Source organism: Sus scrofa, chromosome 6, assembly GCF_054392235.1.
Source record: "Sus scrofa isolate SSC_HxYL_T2T_F1_AM1 chromosome 6, Sscrofa_HxYL_maternal_Yorkshire_Landrace_v2.0, whole genome shotgun sequence".
Classification (NCBI taxonomy): domain Eukaryota; kingdom Metazoa; phylum Chordata; class Mammalia; order Artiodactyla; family Suidae; genus Sus; species Sus scrofa.
This window is the reverse complement of record NC_139388.1, coordinates 161,671,360-161,693,214: the sequence shown is the minus strand read 5'-3', so window position 1 is coordinate 161,693,214 and position 21,855 is coordinate 161,671,360. Positions and strand designations below refer to the sequence as shown.

Genomic DNA, 21,855 nt, shown 5'->3' with positions numbered 1-21,855 from the left:
GTAACTTGCTGCTGGACTGACTCAACACAGGGCTCTCTGCATCTGGAGATCATCAATTTAAAGGTCCTTTCCTTATGTGAATAAACTTGTGGTTTCTTTCTCTGCAAACTGATGCACACATTGTGATACGTATCACAGTATATTACATTATAAAAGTGCTGTTATTTTTAAGTTATACAATTCTTGACAAAATTCTTAAAAGTTTAAAATAATTTTAAACTATGGGAGTTCCTGTGGTGGCGCAGTGTTAAAGAACCCAACTAGGATCCATGAGGATTCAGGTTCGATCCCTGGCTTCACTCAGTGGGCTAAGGATCTGGTGTGGCCATTAACTGTGGTGTAGGTTGCAGACATGGCTCAGATCCTGCGTTGCTGTGGCTGTGGTGTAGGCCAGCAGCTACAGCTCCGATTCAACCCCTAGCCTGGGAACTTCCATATACTGTGGGTGCGGCCCTGAAAAAAAAAAAAAAAGAAAAAAAAGAGACAATTTTAAACTACAAAGTGGTAAATGAATTCATCCAGGAAATGAAGATAAATCTTGATTCCATATAATCCCTACCCAAATTTAAAAAGATTTCTCCCTTTTTTCAAAGATGAGCAATTTTTCTCCCTAAAATTAATTTTGTTCTCTTTTCAGCCTTGAATCAAGGGAGATCCTGTCTGTCAAGATGCAGATGGGAATAATAGTTTGCAAATGAACAGTTTATTTTACTAGGTTTTAAGATAAATTCAAACTTCCCCCATCTGTAGTTGTAACTTACTTGCATGTGGGACAAAAATGGATGTCAAAACCCAGGAGTAGCAGAGAGCAGGAGACTCATTTATTCATTCAACAGAGCTTTACGGGGCTCTTTCCTCTGAGCTAGGCACTGGCTTATGCTAGGGAAACAACAGGGTCCTGTGACACTGTCCCTGCTCTTGTGGCCATTCAGGACTCAGGTCCTGAGAAGGGAACCATGCTGAGTTAGAGGGCTTTCAGAAACACCAGCCCTGTAATTTTCTATTCTCACTGGTAAGAAAAATTGCTTTAAAAGGGATGTGATCAGACTGGGAGCAAGCATATCAGCCCAGCTCTGACAGAGATGTTGCCATCCACGTGCCATTTTGCCAGTTAGACTATTCAATGCAGTCAAACTTTCTGTAGTTTTAGACGCCTGCCTCTCAGTAGAATAGTAAGTACAAAATGGCTTATTTTTTGAGAAACAATTATTTTAAATGCCACAATTCTTAGTTTAGTAAGATGTAAATAATTTCCTAGTATAAGTCTTAACGTATTCTTCAGCAGTTAAATAGAAGGAAGTAAAAGTGATACCCAACCAATGACATGTGCAAACAATTAAATACAGAAGAAGTAAATCATTTCTAAGCCCCAAAGTCAGGGCTACCTTTTTCATACTAGAGCATTCCTAAGTTGGACAGGACTCATAAACTGGGCTCACACGTAAAAAACTAAAACAAAAAGTCTATTCACCTTCACCCCCACCTCCCCCCACAAAAACATCAGCACAGCATATATTTCTTACCTTTTTAAATGCTTCAGGCATACATCTATCCATAAATCTTTTACAATTCTCATCAGACTCGGAAAGACCTGCGTAAAATAAATGAAACAATATGCCTTATTTATACTTCAGGGAGTTGTAGAAGTCATATATATCATTCCAAATTCATACATATGGAACTACTTATTATAGAAACCTTGATTCTTAAGGAATTTCTAAAAGCAGACTACACACATTCTGATGAAGGATAAGGCTGAGAAACAGTCACAGTATTACATTATCTATTAAAAGCATAACATATTTATGCATTGTTTATATATACTTACCAGTATGTATAAAAAATAAGTACTAATTAGAACTGAAATGACTGAGGTTACGTTTCCACGTCAGAGTAACTTCCAGTGATCTGACTAAATAGCTAAGAAAACACCAAGGGCAGCTGCTGAGGAGCCATCACTGTATTCCTCAACATCTCTGTTAAACACACAGGTATTCAGGAGATCCTGCTGTGGTGCAGCGGCAACAAATCCGACCAGTAACCATGAGGTTGTGGGGTGGATCCCTGGCCTTGCTCAGTGGGTTAAGCGTCTGGCGTTGCTGCGCAGATGCGGCTCAGATCCCATGGGGCTGTGGCTCTGGCCGGCGGCTGTAGCTCTGATTTGACCCCTAGCCTGGGAACCTCCATATGCCTCGGGTGCAACCCTAAAAAGCAAAAAAAAAAAAACAAACAAAGAAAAACCCCCCAAAAAAACAAAAAACAAAAGACCCCACAAGTATTCACAATAAGGGCTCAAATCACTTTTCTTCCCTAAAACAAAGTGATAAACTCTGTGCAGTAAAATGCATAGAATTGTTCCTGACACAGAGTAAGTGATAAATCCTTGCTAAGTGAATGAATGAAACCACTGTAAAATTATCCTTTGGAATACACCTAAAAACAAACCAACCAACCAACCCTCAATGACAGATCTTATCAGTGGTTAGCCTGTTGAGCACGTTTTCTCTTTTCAGGCCCACTACCTAGCACAGTACCTGCGTTCTCACAGGCAGTCAATAAATGCCGCTGCTGGGAGGCCAGTCATACGCGCCCCATGAAACCCTAGTCAAATACTTCCTTTTGAATGGATATACATACATGTATAACTGATTCACTTTGCTGTAACCTGAAACTAACACAACTTTCTAAGTCAACTACACTCCAACAAAATTTATTTTTTAAAAATGTGTAATTATTTTTTTCAATAAAGTTTGACTTTAAAAGTAAAAAACAAATCCTTTTGATGTACCTCATATTTAATCACTGTGGTAAAGTATGCACCTATTTTTTTTTTCCCTTTGCTTTTTAGGGCCGAACCTGTGGCATATGGAGATTCCCAGGCTAGGGGTCGAATCAGAGCTGCAGCTGCCAGCCTATACCACAGCCATAGCAACGCAGGATCCAAGCCATGTTTGTGACCTATACTATAGCTCACAGCAATGCTGGATCTTTAACCCACTGAGTGAGGCCAAGGATTGAACCCACATCTTCAGGGATACTAGTTGGGTTCATAACCCACTGAGCCACAAGGGGAACTCCCAAGTATGTACTTAAAAAAAATATTTTAAAAAATATTCACAAAACAGTGGTCCAATCCCTCTTTATAACTGCATTCACCATGAAACATAATTTATTTTCTCTTTAATATATCTGCAGTATAGAAGCTTCCTTATGTTGATACTTATTCTCCAACCTAGTGATATTTTATTACTCTATTAGTTTAATATCTACAAAACACTTGATAGTGCCAAGTACTTTATAAGCATAAAATATTTGTTAAATAAATATTACTTTCTAAAAAAGCCACTGAAGAGTTCCTGTTGTGACGCAGCAAAAACGAATCCGACTAGGAACCATGAGGTTGCAGGTTTAATCCCTGGCCTTGCTCAGGGGATTAAGGATCTGGATTTGCCATGAGCTGTGGTGTAGGTTGCAGACACAGCTCCTATCCTGCATTGCTGGGCCTGTGGCGTAGGCTGGAAGTTGTAGCTCCAGTTGGACCCTAGCCTAGGAACCTCCATATGCCACGGGTATGGCCCTAAAAAGAAAAATAAATAAATAATAAAATAAAATTTAAAAAGCCACTGAATTGAGGCTTAATCTAAAGTGCTTTAAGCTCTTATGAAAATTTTTTTCAATTTCTGTAAGGCTTTTCAATTATATTTAAAGAATCTTACACTCTGTTGGAGCTAGAAGAAAACAGCTGATTTAATTCAGCTCTTTTATTCCCCAGAGGATAAACAAGGACAAAGACAGTAAATGATCTAAGATAATACAGATGGGCAATGACAGCAGCTAAGATTAAAGTCTCGCTTCCCCCTCAAAAAACACCTCTCCTCCTGTGTCCTGAGGTATGAACTTACCAAGTCTTGCTAGGTAGGTAGACGCCAACAGGCATTTGCCTAGTGATTCTTCCCGCTTGTAAGGTATGGACCAATGATCAGTCAAAACACGGCTTTCCAGTTCATATAAATTTGTTGTAGGGAATTCAATTCCTTCCCCTGAGCAGTTTCCGTTTTCATCATTCTTCTGACAAAAAGAGATGATGGTTAAAAAACAAACAAATTAGTGACTATTTTAAAATGTTTCAATTTAACATAAAGCAGCTCCTTAATCAATGGTAGCCATTAATACCAAGAGTGTGAATTCTACATTTCTTTCTCATAGTATCTTTCACCAAGATACCTGAAATATTTTTAACTTGTATTAATGTGGCCTCCCTACTCCATCAGAAGGTTGAGCTCATCTCATTCTTCAAAATGAGCTCTCCCCATCTCTCGTTAGGAATATTAAATCTACCTTCAGCTACGGCCATCCTACTTCCTCCTCTCCCCCTTTTTGTTCACTGAGGGATAAAGTTGTCCAGAGTTATTATCTCTATCTGTGGTTTCCATCTCCTCACTACTGACTCACTCCTGATATTACACCAATAAGGATGCCAGAGTCCCTGCTCTCCAATGGCAACTGTCAAGGTCACCACACTCAACGGTGTATCATTCAACCCAATGGACATGTTTTGGTCTATCCTATTTGTTGGGACTATTTGACCTTCCGCCCACTTCCTCTTCTTGATATGCCACATTTGTTCCCTCACTTCCCAGGATGGCACACCTACCTGTTCTTCTCTGGGGCCTGCTGTTCCCTCTGTCTCCCCTTCTGGTACATCCTCCCCTTCTGAGCCATCACGCACTGGAGCCTCTCAAACCTCAGCGCTAGGCTCTCTGCCCTCTGCTCAGGATTGTCCACCATACTGAATGGTACCACATTCTTTAGCAGCATAGCCAGAAATCAGGAATTCATTCTTAAAATCCTGTTCCCCCAATCCCATCCCTAAGACTAAGTGATCAGACCTCCTATATTTCTCTCAAATCCACCTACTTCAGTCCATTTCCCCAGAGACACCACTATTCCTGAACTCATCTTTCTGTCCTCTTTAACCTACTTAACTTCTATACGCTTAATTCTTTCAGAGAAAAGCCTTTCCAGAGCTTCTAAACTATACCAAAATCCTTTAATCACTTTATAATGACCATCCTGAACTTCTCCTTCACAACACAACTCACAGATATAATTTTACATTTATTTGCGATTTATTCTATGCTTGTCCCTACCAGACCAAGCAAGCCATGAAGACAGGGCTCTGTTTTCAATCACCTCTGTATCTCTAAAACCTTGTGCCTAACACAAAGTACTATTTAAAACATATTTGTTGAATGGAAAAATAATTCACACAGAGTTTCAACTATCAATGAAGTAACTGCCAGATCTGCCATCAGTTCTCACTGTGATAATCTGTAATTAAACTGGATTCCTCTCTCCAAATAGCCTAATACTTAGTTTCTTTGAAAACCTAGCTGTTTCCACAATCCACTCTACAATTTAATTATACCAAAAAACCCTCACAGAGTCCATTAAAAAATTCACCTTTAGCCTCAGTGAAGGAAAAGACCACACATATAAAGCAGAAATTATTTTAAAAGCACACTGAAAAACAGTTTTCAACTCCACAGGAATGGTTATCTAAAGGAATGCCAACACCATTTTTTTTAGGTTCATGGATAAACTGGGATGAAAATAAAGACAAAATCAAAAGGGTGATAAAAATTTTAAATGGAGTGAAAGATTATATAAACTAGGGGTGAAGAGTGAGGGGTAGTGGATTATTTAAAAATTATAATAATTTGTTAAGATAAATATAGAAAAACATAGATTTTTGAGCCAGACAGAATCTAAGTGAATTCAGTATTTTATATAAGAAAAGCCTAATGAATTAGAGAGGTAGTGATTTACCTGTAACAGTTAAAAGAAAAAAGGTTAAATTATACCCAGCATGCTCTCCTTAAGAAGCCCATTCCACTTGGTAACAGAAATAATTTGGTTTCTAAATACTTTTTATGTTTTGTCTAAAATTACCAAATAAGTAATACATGTTCATTGCAGAAAATACAGAAAATATGAATAGCAAAAATAAAACCCACTATTAATTTTACCACTTAAAAACTAATCACACATTTTAATAAATATTTTTCCAATGAAAGCTTTTTTATAGATTTTTTTTCCTTAAAAATTCACGATTGTGGAATTAACCTTATTCTCACCACCTCCATGGCCCTTCATCATTCTCTCATTAAAGCATATTAACGCAGCATTTCTTCTCCTATCTGATTTAAAAGACAGATGCACAAAGCAATTATTATAAAACTGAGTTAATGGGCTTATAATGAATATGGATGTGACTTGTATGATAATAATAGCACAAAGGAGGGGTACAGAACAAAGTTACATCATAGGAATGTTTTGTAAGCTATTGAAATTGAGTTGGTATTAATCTCAACCACATTGCTATAGATTAAGATGTTAATAATTGTAACTTACAGCAACTGCTACGAAAATAACTTAAGAAAATATGGAGTGAAAGAAAAAGAAAATAAAATGGTACACTGGGAAAATATCTAATACAAAAGAGAGGAGTAACGGAGGATTAGACGACCAAAAAGGCATAAGCCATATATGGAACATAAATATCAAAAAGCAAATGTAAATCTTGTCTTATCAAATAACTATATTAAATTATAAGTATTAGTAATATATTAAATATAAATGGACTAAATGCTCTAATCAAAAGGCAGAGATTTATAGAATGGATTTTTAAAGTGATCCAACTATATGCTGTCTACAACAGATATATTTTATTTATTTATTTATTTATTTTTACTGCAAAAGGCAACTCCTTTTATTTTTTTATTTTTAATGATTTTTATTTTTTCCATTAGAGCTGGTTTACAGTATTCTATCAATTTTCTACTGTACAGCAAAGTGACCCAGTCACACATACATATATACATTCTTTTTCTCAGATTATCCTCCATCATGCTCCATCATAAGTGACTAGATATAGCTCCCGGTGCTATATAGCAGGATATCATTGAGATATACTTTAGAGTGAAAGACATAAAGAGGTTGTGATAAAAGGATAGACAAAGATATATCACGCACACATAAAGGAGATGGAGTGGCTATTTAGTATCAAACAATATAGAAATACTTTGTTTTATAGTGCTTTATTTTGCTGTGCTTCATAGACAGTGTTTTTCACAAATTTAAATTTTTTGACAATCTTGCATACATCAAAGTCTATCAGTACTGGTTTTCCAACAGCATTTGCTCCCTCATGTCTGTGTGTTGCACTTTGTTAATTCTCACAATATTTCAAACTTTTTCATTATTATTACATTTGTTATGGTGTTCTATGATCTTTGATGTTACTACTGTAATTGTTTTGGGGCACCAGGAATTGCACCATATAAGACCGCAAACTTAATCAACAAATGTGTGCATTTTGACTTTTCCACTGGTCTCTCTCCCTCTCCTCAGGCTTCCCTACTCCCTGAGACAAAAAGACTATTAAAATTTGGCCAACTAATAACCCTACAATGGACTCTAAGTGTTCGAGTGAAAGGAAGAGTACCATGTCTCGCACTTGAAATCAAAAGCTAGAAACGATTAAGCTTAGTGAGAAAGGTGTGTCAAAGCTTAGACAGGCTGAAAGCTATGCCTCTTGCATCGGTTAGCCAAGTTGTGAATGCAAAGGAAATGTTCTTGAAAGAAACTAAAAGTGCTACTGCAGTGAACACGCAAATGATAAAGTGAAACAGCCTAACTACTGATACGAAAAAGTTTTAGTGGTCTGTGTAGAAGATCAAACCAGCCACAACAATGCCTTAAGCCAAAGCCTAATCCACAGTAAGACCCCAACTCTCTCCAATTCTACAAGGCTGAGCGAGGTGAGGAAGCTGCAGAATAAATCTGAAGCTAACAGAGGTTGGTCCATGAGGTTGAAGGAAAGAAGTCCTCCATAACATAAAAGTTCAAGGCGAAGAAGCAAGTGCTGATCAGAGGCCACAACAAGCTGTCCAGCAGATCTACCTCAGGCAATGGATGAAGACAGTTGCACTAAGCAAGAGATTTTCAATGCAGACAAAACGGCCTCATATTGGAAGAAAATGCTATCTAAGACTTTCACAGCTAGAGAGAAGAGGTTAATGCCTGGCTTCAAACAAAAAGTAGAACAAGATATAGAGAACAAACTAGTTGTTATGGGGCAGGGGGAGCAAGACAGGGGTAGGGGAGTGGGAGATACAAACTACTGGGTGTAAGTCTGGCTCAAAGATGTATTGTACGAGAGAGAATATAGTCAGTATTTTGTAGTAACTGTAAATGGGAAATAATATTTTTTTAAAAAATTTAATAAAATATTTAATTGAAACAAACAAACCAACCCCAAAAGACACGCTGACTCTCCTGTGAAGGACTAATGAAGCCAACTGTCTTTCACAATTCCATAGAACAAAGGGCCCGTAAGAAGTATGTTAAAACTACTCTGCCTGTGCTCTACAAACGGAACAACAAAGTGTGGAAGACAGCACACCTGTTTACTACATGGATTCCTGAATATTTTAAACCCACTGTTGAGACTTACTACTGAGGAAAAAAAAATTCCTTTCAAAATATTACTGCTTATTGACAAAGCACTTGGTCACCCAAAAGCTCTGATGAAGATGTACAATGAGAATGTTATATAAACTCAGTTAATAAAGCAGTGGCAGTGTTTAAGAGGACTGACTCCAATTTTGAAAGTTCTGTGAATAAAATGCTGTCATTCAGCATTACACACTATGGAGAAAAACATTCATGAAAGGAAAGGTCAACGGATGCAGCAAACTTCACTTGTTTTAAGAAATGGACACGGTCACCCCTATCTTCAGCAACCACCACCCTCATTAGCCAGGTGGAAATGACTATCAATATCGAGGAAAGACCCCCTACTAGCAAAAAGATTATGACTCGCTGAAGGCTCAGATAATGGTTAGATTTTCTATCAATAAAGCATTTTAAAATTGAGTTCTATACATTTTTTAAAGATATAATGCCAATAAACCTTTACTGACTATAGTATAGTGTAAACATATATTCTATAAGCACTGTTAATCCAAAAAAAATTTGTGTGACTCCCTTTATTGCAGTATTTTCTTAACCACAGTGGTGTGGAACTGAATCCACAATATCTCCAAGGTATGCCTGCAGATATTAAGGCAAGAAATATATTACTAGAGACAAAGAGGGATATTTCATAATGATAAAGAAAGGTCAATAAAAAAATAAAAGAATGGAAAGCGGAATACTATGAAAATAGTAACTGAGAGTGGCTACACTAATATCAGAAAAGAAAGTTATGTGAAAATTTATTACTAGAGATAAATGAAGATTTAATGACAAAGGGTTAATCCATCAGAAAGACAATAACTCTAAACACATATGCATCTATTGACAAAGACCTAAAGAACAGGAAGTAAAACGTGACAACTAAAGAGAAATACACAATTTAATAAGAACAGTTGGAAGCTTTCACTTTCAATAATAACTAGCACTCAGGCAGAGGTCAATAAGGAAACAGAATACTATAACCCAACTCTATCTAAAAGACATTTAAGTGACATGCAAAAAATAAAAGATATTTGTTAAATGAACACAATAGCAAAATATACATTCTTCTCAAGCACACATGAAACATTCTCCAGGATAGAGCATATGTTAGGTTAGGTTATAAAAGAAGCCTCAATTGATTCAAAAGGCTTAAATTCACAAGAAGTAGGTCCTCTGACCACAATGGAATGCAATCAGAAGTAAACAGCAGAAGGAAATGTGGGAAATCCAAAAACATGTGAAAATAAAACAAAATATTCCTAAACTACCAATGGGTCAAAAACAAACAAAAGAAAAAACAAAACAAAAACAAAACCCCACAGGGGAAATGAGAAAATGTTTTGAGATGAATGAACATTAAAATATAACGTAACTTACGATATGCAATGATTGGAGGCAAATATTTTTTAAAAAGAAAAAAGATCTCAAACTAACAACCTAACCACGTACCTTAGAAAACTATAAAAAGAACAGTAAACCAAAACCAAAGCAAGCAGAAGAAAGGAAATAATAAAGATGAGAGTGGAAGGAAAAAACAGAAAATTTATAGAGACAATAAACAAAACCAAAAGTTGGGTATTTGAAAAGATCGACAAAGTGGACAAATCTTTAGCTAGACAAAACAAGAAAAAAAGAGAAAACACTCAAATCACTAAAATCAGTAATGAAAGCCAGGGTGTCAATAGTCCTCTTACAGAAATAAAAATGATTACAAGGAATGCTACTGGTATATTTGTATGCCAACAAATTAGATAATCTAGATGAAATGAACAAATTTCTAAAAAAACATAAACTACCAAAACTAATGCAAGCAGAAACAGAAAAGCTGAATAGACTTATACCAAGTAAAGGGAATGCTTTGAATCAAAAGCATCCCATAAAGAAACACCAGGACCATATGCCATTACTGGTGAATTCCACCAAACATTCAAGGAATTAACGTAAATCTTCACACTCTTAGAAAAGGAAAGAAAAGAAAAGGAAAAGAAAGCAAAGAAGGAGGGAGGAAGGGGAAGGGAGGGGAGAAAGGAAGGAAAGGAGGGAGGGAGGAAGACTTACCAACTTATAAGACCAGTATTATGCTGATATTAAAACCAAACCAAATAGTTCACATCTATCAAGAAGGCTACTATCAAAAACATGGGAAATAACAAGTGTTGATAAGGATGTAGGAAAATTAGAAACTTTGTGCATTGCTGGTGGGAATGTAAAATAGCACAGACACAGTGAAAAAAGTATGTCAGTTTCTCAAAAAATTAAACATGGAATGACCACATGATCCAGCCAATCTACTTGGGGGTATATATCCAAAAGAACTGAAAGAAGGGACTTAAATAGATACTGGTACACCTATATTTATAGCAGCGTTATTCACAACAGCCTAAAGGAGCAAGCAACCCAAGTGCCATTGACAAATAGATAAACAAATTGTGGTACTACATACAATTATTCAGCCTTTAAGAGGAAAGAAATTCTAATACATCCATGCTACAATATGCATGAACCTTAAAGATATTATGCCAAGTGAAATATGCTAGTCACAAAATAACAAATATTGTGTGATTCCACTTATATAAAGTCCTATAATTGTCATATTCATAGAGACAGAAAGTAGAAGGACAGCTGCCAAGAGCTGGGGGCAAGCGAGAATGAGAAGCTATATCATTTAATGAGTACATAGTTTCAAATTGGGAAGATGAAAAAGTTCTGGAGATGGACGGGGTGATGGTTACAAAATAATGTGAATGTACTCAACGCACAGAATTGTATACTTCAAAATGGTTAAAATGGTAAATTTTATGTTGTGTTTTACTGCAATTTAAAAAAATGGACAAAAATATCCCAAGAAAAACAAACAAAACTACAGACCAACATCCCTGGGAATACAAACACAAAAATCTCTAACAATAAACTAGCAAACTAAATCAAGTAATATATAAAAAGGATTGTACATCATGACCAAGGATGCATACAAGGTTGATTTAGCATACAAAAATCAACCAAAAAAATATACTACAGTAACAGAATAAAGGATAAAAAACACACAATCATTTTAATAGATGCAGAAAAAAAATTCACAAAATCCAACAACAACAAAGTCAACAAAGAGAAGTTCCCGTCATGGCTCAGCTGTAACAAAACCAACTAGTATCCGTGAGGATGTGGACTGGATCCCTGGCCTCGCTCAGTGGGTTAAGGATCCGGCATTGCTGTGAGCAGTTGTGGTGTAGGTCACAGACATGGCTCGGATCTAGTGTTGCTGTGGCATACATAGGCTGGCAGGCGCAGCTCCAACTCAAGCCTGGGAACTTCCATAAGCCACAAGTGCAGTCTTTAAAAGCCAAAAAAAAAAAAAAAAAGAAAAAAAAGAAAGAAAATGGAATTTCCTCAACCTGATAAAAGCCATCTACAAAAAAAACCTACAATCAACACGATACACAACTGTGAAAGACCAAATGCTTTCCTCTAAGATTAAAAATAAAGATGTCTGTTCTCTAGCTTCCATTCAACATTGTACTGGAGGGTCTAACCAGAGCAATTAGGCATAATGAGAAACAAAAGGCTGTTAAAAAAAAACCAACTTTTAAAATTGTACCAAGGGGGTGGGGGGCAACTCAGGAATAAACCTGACCAAGGAAATGAAAGACCTATATGCTAAGAAATATAAAATATTAATAAAGGAAATTAAAGAGGATTTAAAGAAACGAAAAGATATCCCATGCTCCTGGGTTAGAAGAATTAATATTGTCAAAATGGCATACTGCCCAAAGCAATCTACAGATTTAAAGTTCTCCCTATCAAATTACCCATGACATTTTTCACAGAAGTAGAACAAGCAATCCAAAAATTTATATGGCACTATAAGAAAACTAAAATTGCCAAAGCAATCCTGAGAGGGGGGAAAAAAAGTGGGATGTATAACTCTCCTAGGCTTTAAACAATTCTACAAAGCTACAGTAATCAAGACAGTGTGGTACTGATACAAAAACAGACATACAAATCAATGGAACAGAAAAAAAAGGCCAGGAATAAACCCAGACATCTAAGGTCAGTTAATCTTTGATGAAGGCGACAAGAAAGTCTCTTCAGCAAGTGGTACTGGCAAAACTGGACAGTAAATCAATGAAACTAGAACACACCCTCACACCACATACAAAAATAAATTCAAAATAGCCTAAAGACATGATATCATAGAACTCCTAGCTGAGAACACAGGTAAAAAATTCTCTGACATAAACTGCACAAATGTTTTGTTAGGTCATTCTCCCAAGGTAATAGAAATAAAAACAATAATTAAAAAATGGGGACCTAATCAAACTTACAAGCTTTTGCACAGCAAAGGAAATAATTAAAAAAACAATGAAGAGACAACCTACAAAATGGGAGGAAATATTTGCAAATGATGCAATCAACAAGGGCTGAATCTCCAAAATACACAAACAACTAATACTACTCAACAATAACAAACGTAAACATCCCAACTGAAAAATGGGCAGAAGACCAATGTTAAAAAGAAATAACTCAAGAAGCACAACACTTGTACACTGAAAACCATTAAACATGGAGAGAAACTAAAGGAGACCTAAAAAAAAAATGGAAAGACAGCCCATGTTGATGGATTGGAACTTAATATTGTTAAATGGCAATACTCACCAAATTAGTTTATATATTCAATGCAATCAGCATCAAAATTCCAGCTCAGTTTGCAAAAAAATTGACATGTTGACTCGAAAACTCACATAGAAATGCAAGGAACCTTGTATGACCAAAATAATCTTGAAAAAGAACAAAGTTTGAGGATTCACACTTCCCTTTCAAAGCTAATGACAAGCTCTGCTAATGAAGACAATGCGGTACTGGCATAAAGATAAACATGCAGATCAGGAGTTCCTGATCTGCACAGTGGGTTAAGAATCTGACTGTGTGGGTTTGATTCCTGGTTCTGCACCTGTGGCATAGGTTGCAGATGCAGCTCAGATTTAATTCCTGGCCTGGGGAACCTCAATATGCCATGGGTATGGCCATAAAACAGAACAAATCATACAGATCAATAAAATCAAATTGAGATTCCATATCTAAACCCTTATATTTGTGGTCAATTGATTTTCAATAAAACAATACAATTTAATCTTTGACAAAGGCTTTTTTTTTTTTTTTTTTTTTATCTTTTGTTGTTGTTGTTGTTGTTGTTGTTGCTATTTCTTGGGCCGCTCCCGCGGCATATGGAGGTTCCCAGGCTAGGGGTTGAATTGGAGCTGTAGCCACCGGCCTACGCCAGAGCCACAGCAACGTGGGATCCGAGCCGCGTCTGCAACCTACACCACAGCTCACAGCAACGCCGGATCGTTAACCCACTGAGCAAGGGCAGGGACCGAACCCGCAACCTCATGGTTCCTAGTCGGATTCGTTAACCACTGCGCCACGACGGGAACTCCTGACAAAGGCTTTTTAAGCAACGAAGTGAAAGTTAGCTTTTTAACAAATGATACTAGACAATTAAATACACATAGGCAAAAGAATAAAACTGGACCTATTTCACACCACATAAAAAGATTAACTCAAAATTTAACAAAGGAGCAAATCCACATGATCTTGGATTAGGGAATATTTCTTGGGACACCAAGAACATGACAAAAAAAAAAAAAAGATAAATTGTGAATTTTAAACTTCATCAAAATGAAAAAGTTTTGTGCATCAAAGGATAGCATTAGGAGAGTGGAAAGACAATCGCAGAATGAGAGAAAATAATTGCGAGTTTAATATATAACAAACTTTTATCTAAAATATAAAAGAACTTTTACGATATAAAAGAATTCTTATAATGCAACAAAAAGACAACTCAAAAAAAAAAAAAAAAAAATGGACACTTCTCCAAAGAGGATATATAAGTGGCCAATAATGAGCACATGAGAAGTTGCTTAGCATCACTGGTCACTAGGGAAATGCAAATCAAATCCACAAGATACCACTTCACACACACTAGAATGGCTAAATTAAAAGACAGACAATAACAAGTACTGGTGAGTGAGTGGATAAATTGGAACCTTCATGTATTGCTGGTTGGATTATAAATGGTATAGCTTCTTTGCAAGATGATCTAGCAGTTCCTCAAAAGTTAATCATGGTTACTACAGGACACAGTAATTCTATTTGCAGATAAACCAATGAGATATAACCAAGAGAAATGAGACATATTTCCACAGGAAAACTTGCACACACATGTTCATAGCAGCACTGTTAATAATAAATCAAAAAATGATAAAAAGCCAAATGTCCACCAAAACTGATGAATATAATATATCCATACAATGGAGTATTTTTTGGCCTTAAAAATGCACAAAATACTGGAAGTTCCCATCGTGGGGCAGCGGAAATGAATCCAACTAGGAACCATGAGGTTGTGGGTTTGATCCCTGGCCTCACTCAGTGGGTTAGGGATTGGGCATTGCCGTCAGCTGTGGTGTAGGTCACAGATGCAGCTCAGATGTGGCGTTGCTGTGGCTCTGGTGTAGGCAGGCAGCTGTTGCTCCGATTAGACCCCTAGCCTGGGAACTTCAAAAACACTATGCTAAGAGAAAGAAGCCAGACATAAAAAGCCACATAGTATATAGTTTCATTTATATGTAATATCTCTCCAATAGGCAAATACAGACATAAGGAGTAGATAAGTGGCTGCCAGAAAATGAGAAGAGGGAAAAAAGGAGAGTGACTGTTAAAAATGGGTGTAAGGTTTCTTTAGGATAATAAAAAATACTCAAAGATTAAAGAGTGGTGATAGTTGGCACAACTCTATGAATGCACCCTTTAAAAGAGTAAATTTGGAGTTCCTGTAGCGGAGCAACAGAAACGAACCACCTAGTAACCATGAGGTTGCGGCTTTGATCCCTGGCCTCACCCAGTGGGTGCTGTGAGCTGTGGTGTGGGTCGCAACATGGCTCCGATCTGATGTTGCTATGGCTGTGGTGTAGGCTGGCAGCTGTAGCGCCGATTCAACCCCTAGCCTGGGAACTTCCATATACCGTGGGTGCGGCCCTAAAAAGTAAAAAAAGGGGGGAGGGGTGGGAGGAACATACATGGTGAACATCAGTATTAAAAAATGATACTGAACAACACTACATTTTGAGGAGGGTGCTACCAACACAAAAGAGAAAGGGAATCACAAGAGAGAAGGAAAGAGTGACATGAATATGGATATATTTAGGTTGGTCTAATACTCTGAGTCATCATTTTGAGTAGAGACTGTCCTTGGCAAAAATTACCTATTGAGCAAGAGAACACATGCAAAGCAACTAGGAACGGTCCTATTGCAAAAGAGCTCCCAACGGACATAGGTATAGGGCTTTTAATAACAACTGTGGAGTGTAAAACACTATTTTCTCATTTGATGCCAAATCCAAATGATACTCAAGTAAATGCTGATGACCACTGATTCTAAATTGATTAGAAATACACTTATCAAAAGCTCACTACGTTCCAGACAAGGTACTTAACTTTGGGGACAGAGATAAAGACACAAATGATTCCGTCTTTAGAGAGCAGGACAATGTGAACAAGAGCAGGGGCGGATCCAAGCCAGGTCGTGGGCTTGGCTTGGATCCATCCCTTCTCCCGCATGTTTAAGGGAAACAGTATTAGGGGCAAAGGGTAACAGAGCTACCGAGCGTTAATATTTCAAAACCGGCATTATTTCAAGTGTTAAGTAACAAAACTTCAATGTTTTCAGCCTTTTGACTATATGAGGCCAGGTCTTTACTTTTTATTATGATAGCCTACCGATTTCATTAAAATTTTAAGATACTTAATTTTTTAATGTTTTACAATATTTACATACATGAAGCATTTGTTAGAGATGGACAATTCTGTCACTAAGAAGCAAAAGGAGCTCACAAACAATTCTTGAATGTCTCTTTTAACCTGAAAAATTTCTCATACTGAACCTTGTGTATTTGGTCATCCAAGAAAAATGACAGATGAGTTAATGTGTTAACTTTAAAATTTCTGAATGGACCATTTTAAAATTAAAATCAAAACAATTGCTGGAAATTAGGCTACTTCCTAAATAAGTAATTTTATTTATGTCCATAAATACAAATTAAAATATAAAAGACCTCTGTAACTCCTGTAATATTTGATAATGTCATAAACATGCTAGGAATTCATGTAGTTGTGATTATAAGTTCATTATTGGCAAACTGTCCAGTGTAAGGCTTATTATTTACTTACAAAAGGGCTTACTACTTTCAATCGTTGGAATAAAATTCTTCATGAAAATAAGTGCTGTCACTGTACAGGGTAAATCTACCTCCACAGTTTAGCAAAGATCTTTAGATTTAACATGCAGATTATTTCGACAAAAATATTTTTCTGCATGAAACATAATTTTCAATTAGACATGTTCATAAATGTCACCACCCATTTCTAGACACCAGCCTGTTTGAAAAATGCAGATGAACCAATGTAAATAAAATACAACACCGGCAATAACTTAATTGGGGGCTGAGTACACAAAACAGTATAATTTACTTAACCCTTGCAACTGGGTTTTAAAATATTATTGCATAAGCTTTAAAGTTAATAATAGAGTTTTAATATTTGCTTAGAAAACTACCTTCGAGTTTTACAAAAAACAACAAACCATTGGCTCTTGAACTCAAGAATGTATTAAAATTTTAGCCTTCTTTGTTTAAAGAAGCAAAACCTACTGGAGTAAGTACCGCCTGTTAGTGCAGAGATAAGCTATGCTCCTGTCTGCCCACTAACTCAAGAAATACAGACAATTATTCAACTTAAGAGACAGAAGATTACTTATACTGTTTATTTTAATACTAAATTCAAATTGCTGAACTATTAGCCAACACTGTACTCAAAAGAGCTTCCATATGTTTGATTGATGTCCAGAAAAACAAAGATGCAAACTGATTCCAAAACATTTCTCTGTGATTTTTAAAAATGCATTTGTCTTTTACCCAAAAAATGAACAATCAGCCCCACATATGTCAAGTGCTTAAGGAAAAACATGAAAACATGAACATCCAATTTCAAGTCACTAACTTACAACTTTCATTAAATCTTGAGATTGTCAGTCTTATTTATGAAATATTTTTCAAAGCAATTCAGAGACAGTTATATGTAGATCTAATATCCTTTCTGTTACTTCAGACTAGAGAAAATGTTCCTAAAATACATACTGGAAAACAGAGATGATGGACAACTGCAGGCAGTCAGTCCCCCAAGTCGCTGACACACTTCTGCTCAAGTTGGCTTGCAAACTGTTTTCTTGGAATTTATTTTCATCCCATGTTATAAAGAGTAGAGAATTTCCTAACTTTTCTACAAAAGCTGATGTTTCTCATGCTCCCTTTCTTTCAAAGCCCTTGGTGCTTATTCACTACACAGAAACAAGGTTTTCATGAGAAGCTGTCTTCAAATTCAAAGGTGCTATCTTACACACAGGATCATTTACGTTAAAGGTCTGAGATTTACAGCTGTCTCAGGAACAAAAAAGTAGGTAGCTGAAGCTGGACCGTTAGTTTTAGTGGAAGGAGAGATACAGTAAAGTGGGATGTAGATACAGTCAGAGAAAAATGAGTGAGAGGCAAGGAGAACTAACATATCTACTGAGGACTTAGCTCCTTTGTGTCAGAAATGGTTGCTGCTCAACCTCAGAGGCAAGAACTGTCATCTTCCTTTTCAGATGGGCAAACCGAGGCTCAAATAAGACAAGTTTCTCATTCAAACCGTATTTCTTATGGTCTCTTGCCTAATACTAACAGTCATTCATCATGTGTTCAGAAGAGGATGCAAATTCAAGTCAAGGTTTCTGCAAATCTCAAGTTCTGGAATAAGCACACTTGGAGGTATTCTTATTCCTCCCAAAACTGGTAGGATGGCACAGTCCTGAAAAGCACCACTCTAGAATGGAGGTTAATTGTTTGTTATTTAAAAACAACCAGGAGGAGTTCCCGTCGTGGCGCAGTGGTTAACGAATCCGACTAGGAACCATGAGGTTGCGGGTTCGATCCCTGCCCTTGCTCAGTGGGTTAACGATCCGGCGTTGCCGTGAGCTGTGGTGTAGGTTGCAGACGCGGCTCGGATCCCGCGTTGCTGTGGCTCTGGCGTAGGCCGGTGGCTACAGCTCCGATTCAACCCCTAGCCTGGGAACCTCCATATGCCGCGGGAGCGGCCCAAGAAATAGCAACAATAACAACAACAACAACAAAAAAGACAAAAGACAAAAAAAAAAATAAAAAATAAAAAATAAAAAAAAATAAATAAATAAAAACAACCAGGAGTTCCCTGGCAGTGCAGTGGGCTAAGGATTCGCTGTTGTCGCTGCAGCACTATGCTTCGTGGCTATGGCACACATTCGAGCCTTGGCTGGGAACTTTCATATGCCTCAGACACGGCAAAACAACAACAACAAAAATTCAAACCAAATTTTTATAAAATGTACCCTAAACCAAGAGTTGAGAAAGTAAGAGAGGAATGATTATCAATTAAAATTATTTTCCTCCAAAGCATCAGTATTTAACCTACTGATATTCTTGAAATTCTAGATAATGGGTTACCTATAATAAGCACCTTTTATTCTTAATTTTTTAGGTTTAATATGGAAACTTTTTTTTCATTTCTTAAAATTGTATTGTAGTTCATTTACAATGTTGTGATAATTTCCACCTTACTATATATGGAATGATGAAACGATGCAATACCTTTACTATACGTTCCCACAACACAGATGTAAATGTTGATTTTGTCACCACCACCCCCTGCTAGCTGTGTGACCTTGAATAAGCTTAACCTCTCTATGTGCCTTAGTTTTCTCAACAAAAAATAGAGACTAGCGCCTGACTTGCAGGATGACTAAGAGGTTGAGAGAGAATCCAGCTAAAGGGCCAACCACAGGTACAGCCTAACCAGTAGCCCAGACCTCTCTTCAAGCTTCAGGAGAGTGTTTCTCTATCTGCCAGACTCTCCAAACTCCATAAAGAACTCAGTGATCTTCTCTTTCAAATTTGCTTCTTCTCTAATGTCCCTAATCTCTGAAACTTTGGGTCACCTTCCCAGTCGGTTACTACACCACAGTGATTCTACCTCAGAAATTTCTCCTCCATCATCTCTCCTGGACACCCACTGTTTTAGATGAGGTCCTCACGGCATGCCACAAAGACTGCTGCCAAAACTCAGTATTTATGACTGCCATCCCTGCCACCATTCTGTTCCAGCTTCAAAATGCCACCTGCGATCTTTAAAAAACAAAAACTAAACTAAACCCCCCCCAAAAGAATCTGATACCAACATAAAGTAAAGGGGAAAAAAAAAAAAAAGGGATCTGATCCCATCACTTACTTGCTCAGAAACCTCCTTTAGCTCCCAGCTGCCTGCAGGTGCCTAGAAAGTAAAAGCAGTCTCCTGCACTGGCATGCAAAGCTCTTCACCACCTGACCACAGCCTACATCAGAACCTCATCTGCCGCTTTCCCAAACCAGTCTGCTCTAACCACATGGAACTTCTCAGGCTCCTGAGTACAGAGGCCTTGCTGTGAAACCATCATCCCAGCTCCATGAATCAAATACTAAAGAATAAGATTGCGTTGGGTAGGGTTGACCTTTAGAGCAAACCACTGTAATAGCTGAGAGTTTTTTCACCACTCCCACCCCCAAGAACCAACTTCTGCCCCCTGTGGAGTGCTGCTGGCCCTCTTGAGAAGTCTAACAATAGACCACAGTCTCATGGTCTTAAATACCACCTCCAAGCTGAAGGCTCCAGCATGGACATCCTCCCTAGACTCCTGGCATCGGTCCCACTTCCTCTTTGATGTCTCCACGAGGATATTTAACAGGTGTCTTAAATAAACACATGCAAAAACAAACTTTGGGTCCACTCCCACCAGACCATGTCACCTCCCTGTTTAGAACCCTCAGGGCTCGCCTTTCCCAGCCTGACAAAAAGGCCTGGTGAGGAGCTGCCCTCTCCTCCACCTCTGACCTCATGCCCAGGTCCTCTTCCCCTCTGCCCACCCTTCACTAAGCTCCAGCCACACTGGCCTCCCTGCTACTCCTCAGGGATTCCCATTAGGTGTTCCTTCTACGTAGCCCAGGAGCCAGCCAGGTACTGACGTCACTGCATCTTTCCGTGAACAAGGCTTTGCTGGAACACAGACCTGCTTGCTTTCTCGTTTCCACAGTCTAGGGCAGCTTTTCCACAACGCTCGCAGAGACAATGGACACAAGCGGCCTGCAAAGCCTAAAAACATTTACTCTCTGGCTCTTTACAGAAAAGTCTGCCATGCCCCGACGTGGAGCACTTTTCCTTCAGGTAATCATACAATGTGCTTCCTCACCTCCTTCAAATCCTTGCTCAAATACGACCTTCTCAGTGAAGCCTTCCCTCAACAACCTACTTTTAAAAAGCAGCCCTGCCACACTCACCCCCTAGTCCAGCATGTTCTCTGCCCTATTCTCTGCTTAATTTTTTTCTAAAACACTTATCATCTGGCATTCTGCCTCTGACTTGTTTCTCTCGCTCTGTCTTCCCTCAACCAGAATGTAAGCTCCACCAGGGCAGAATTTTTGTTAGACTTGTCTGTTGCATTATTTCCCGTGGTCTCGGATACAGAGGAGGTACTCAATAAATATTTGGTGAACGAATGAATATTAAGTATCCATTAAATACTTATGAAATGCAAGGGAAGGAGAAGGGTTCTAGGTGCAAAGAACTGCATGTGTGAGGGTCTGCCAGCAAAGAGAGCGTGTGGCGTACATAAAGCACTTTCTTCTACCTCTGTGACGTCAAGCACTGAGTCGCAGTAAACGTCACCTACTTACAGGTTTGGTGCCCTACTTGGATTGTGTGACTCAGTGAGAGGAGCTGGATCTAACTCTCCACTCTACTCCAGTGTCTGAACTCTTATCTGATACCTAAATTCCTTTCACATCCCCAGAGATACTCCAGAGCTTCCGCCTAAATAGGTGTAATAACCAGGAGCCTATGATTGCCTGCTCTTTTTTATTTATTTATCTTTGAAAGTTTACCAAAAAACCCTTTATTTAGAAAGGCTAAAAAGATTGCATACTAATTTGAATAGCTAGGTTGTATAAGAAAATTCCACTTCCGATGTCCTCCAAGAGTTGGATTCCATTGTGTTAAGTGCATGTTCTTTCTTCCAACCTCAATTTCAGACTGGAGTTGAGCAGAGTATGGCTTATATCTTTCACCTCCAATCATCCTCAGGCTCCAGACAAGATGGATCTTTGAGCGAACAAGCGGCTAACTGGTAAAGGTACCTTTTAACTCTGGAAGTTTAAATAGAGGATGCCTGCTCCTTTTTAG

General features: G+C 37.9%; 1 protein-coding gene across 7 annotated transcripts in view; it reads right to left on the bottom strand.

Annotated features, from left to right (window-relative positions):
- The window catches only part of USP24 (ubiquitin specific peptidase 24), a 164,070-nt gene that overhangs the window by 125,098 nt on the left and 17,117 nt on the right, over positions 1-21,855 (bottom strand). For 4 of the 7 annotated variants that reach the window (XM_084964980.1, XM_021097812.2, XM_021097814.2 and 1 more), the window contains exons 2-3: positions 3,903-4,068; positions 1,524-1,591 (exon numbers count right to left, since the gene is read on the bottom strand). Coding sequence is in view for 5 of the 7 variants with exons in the window: in XM_021097812.2 (XP_020953471.1) it covers positions 1,524-1,591; positions 3,903-4,068 (234 nt within the window). In the remaining 2 variants the exon portion in view is untranslated. The remainder of the gene's footprint in view (positions 1-1,523; positions 1,592-3,902; positions 4,069-21,855) is intronic. The other 3 variants (XM_021097813.2, XM_084964979.1, XM_084964981.1) reach the window with 1 other exon arrangement.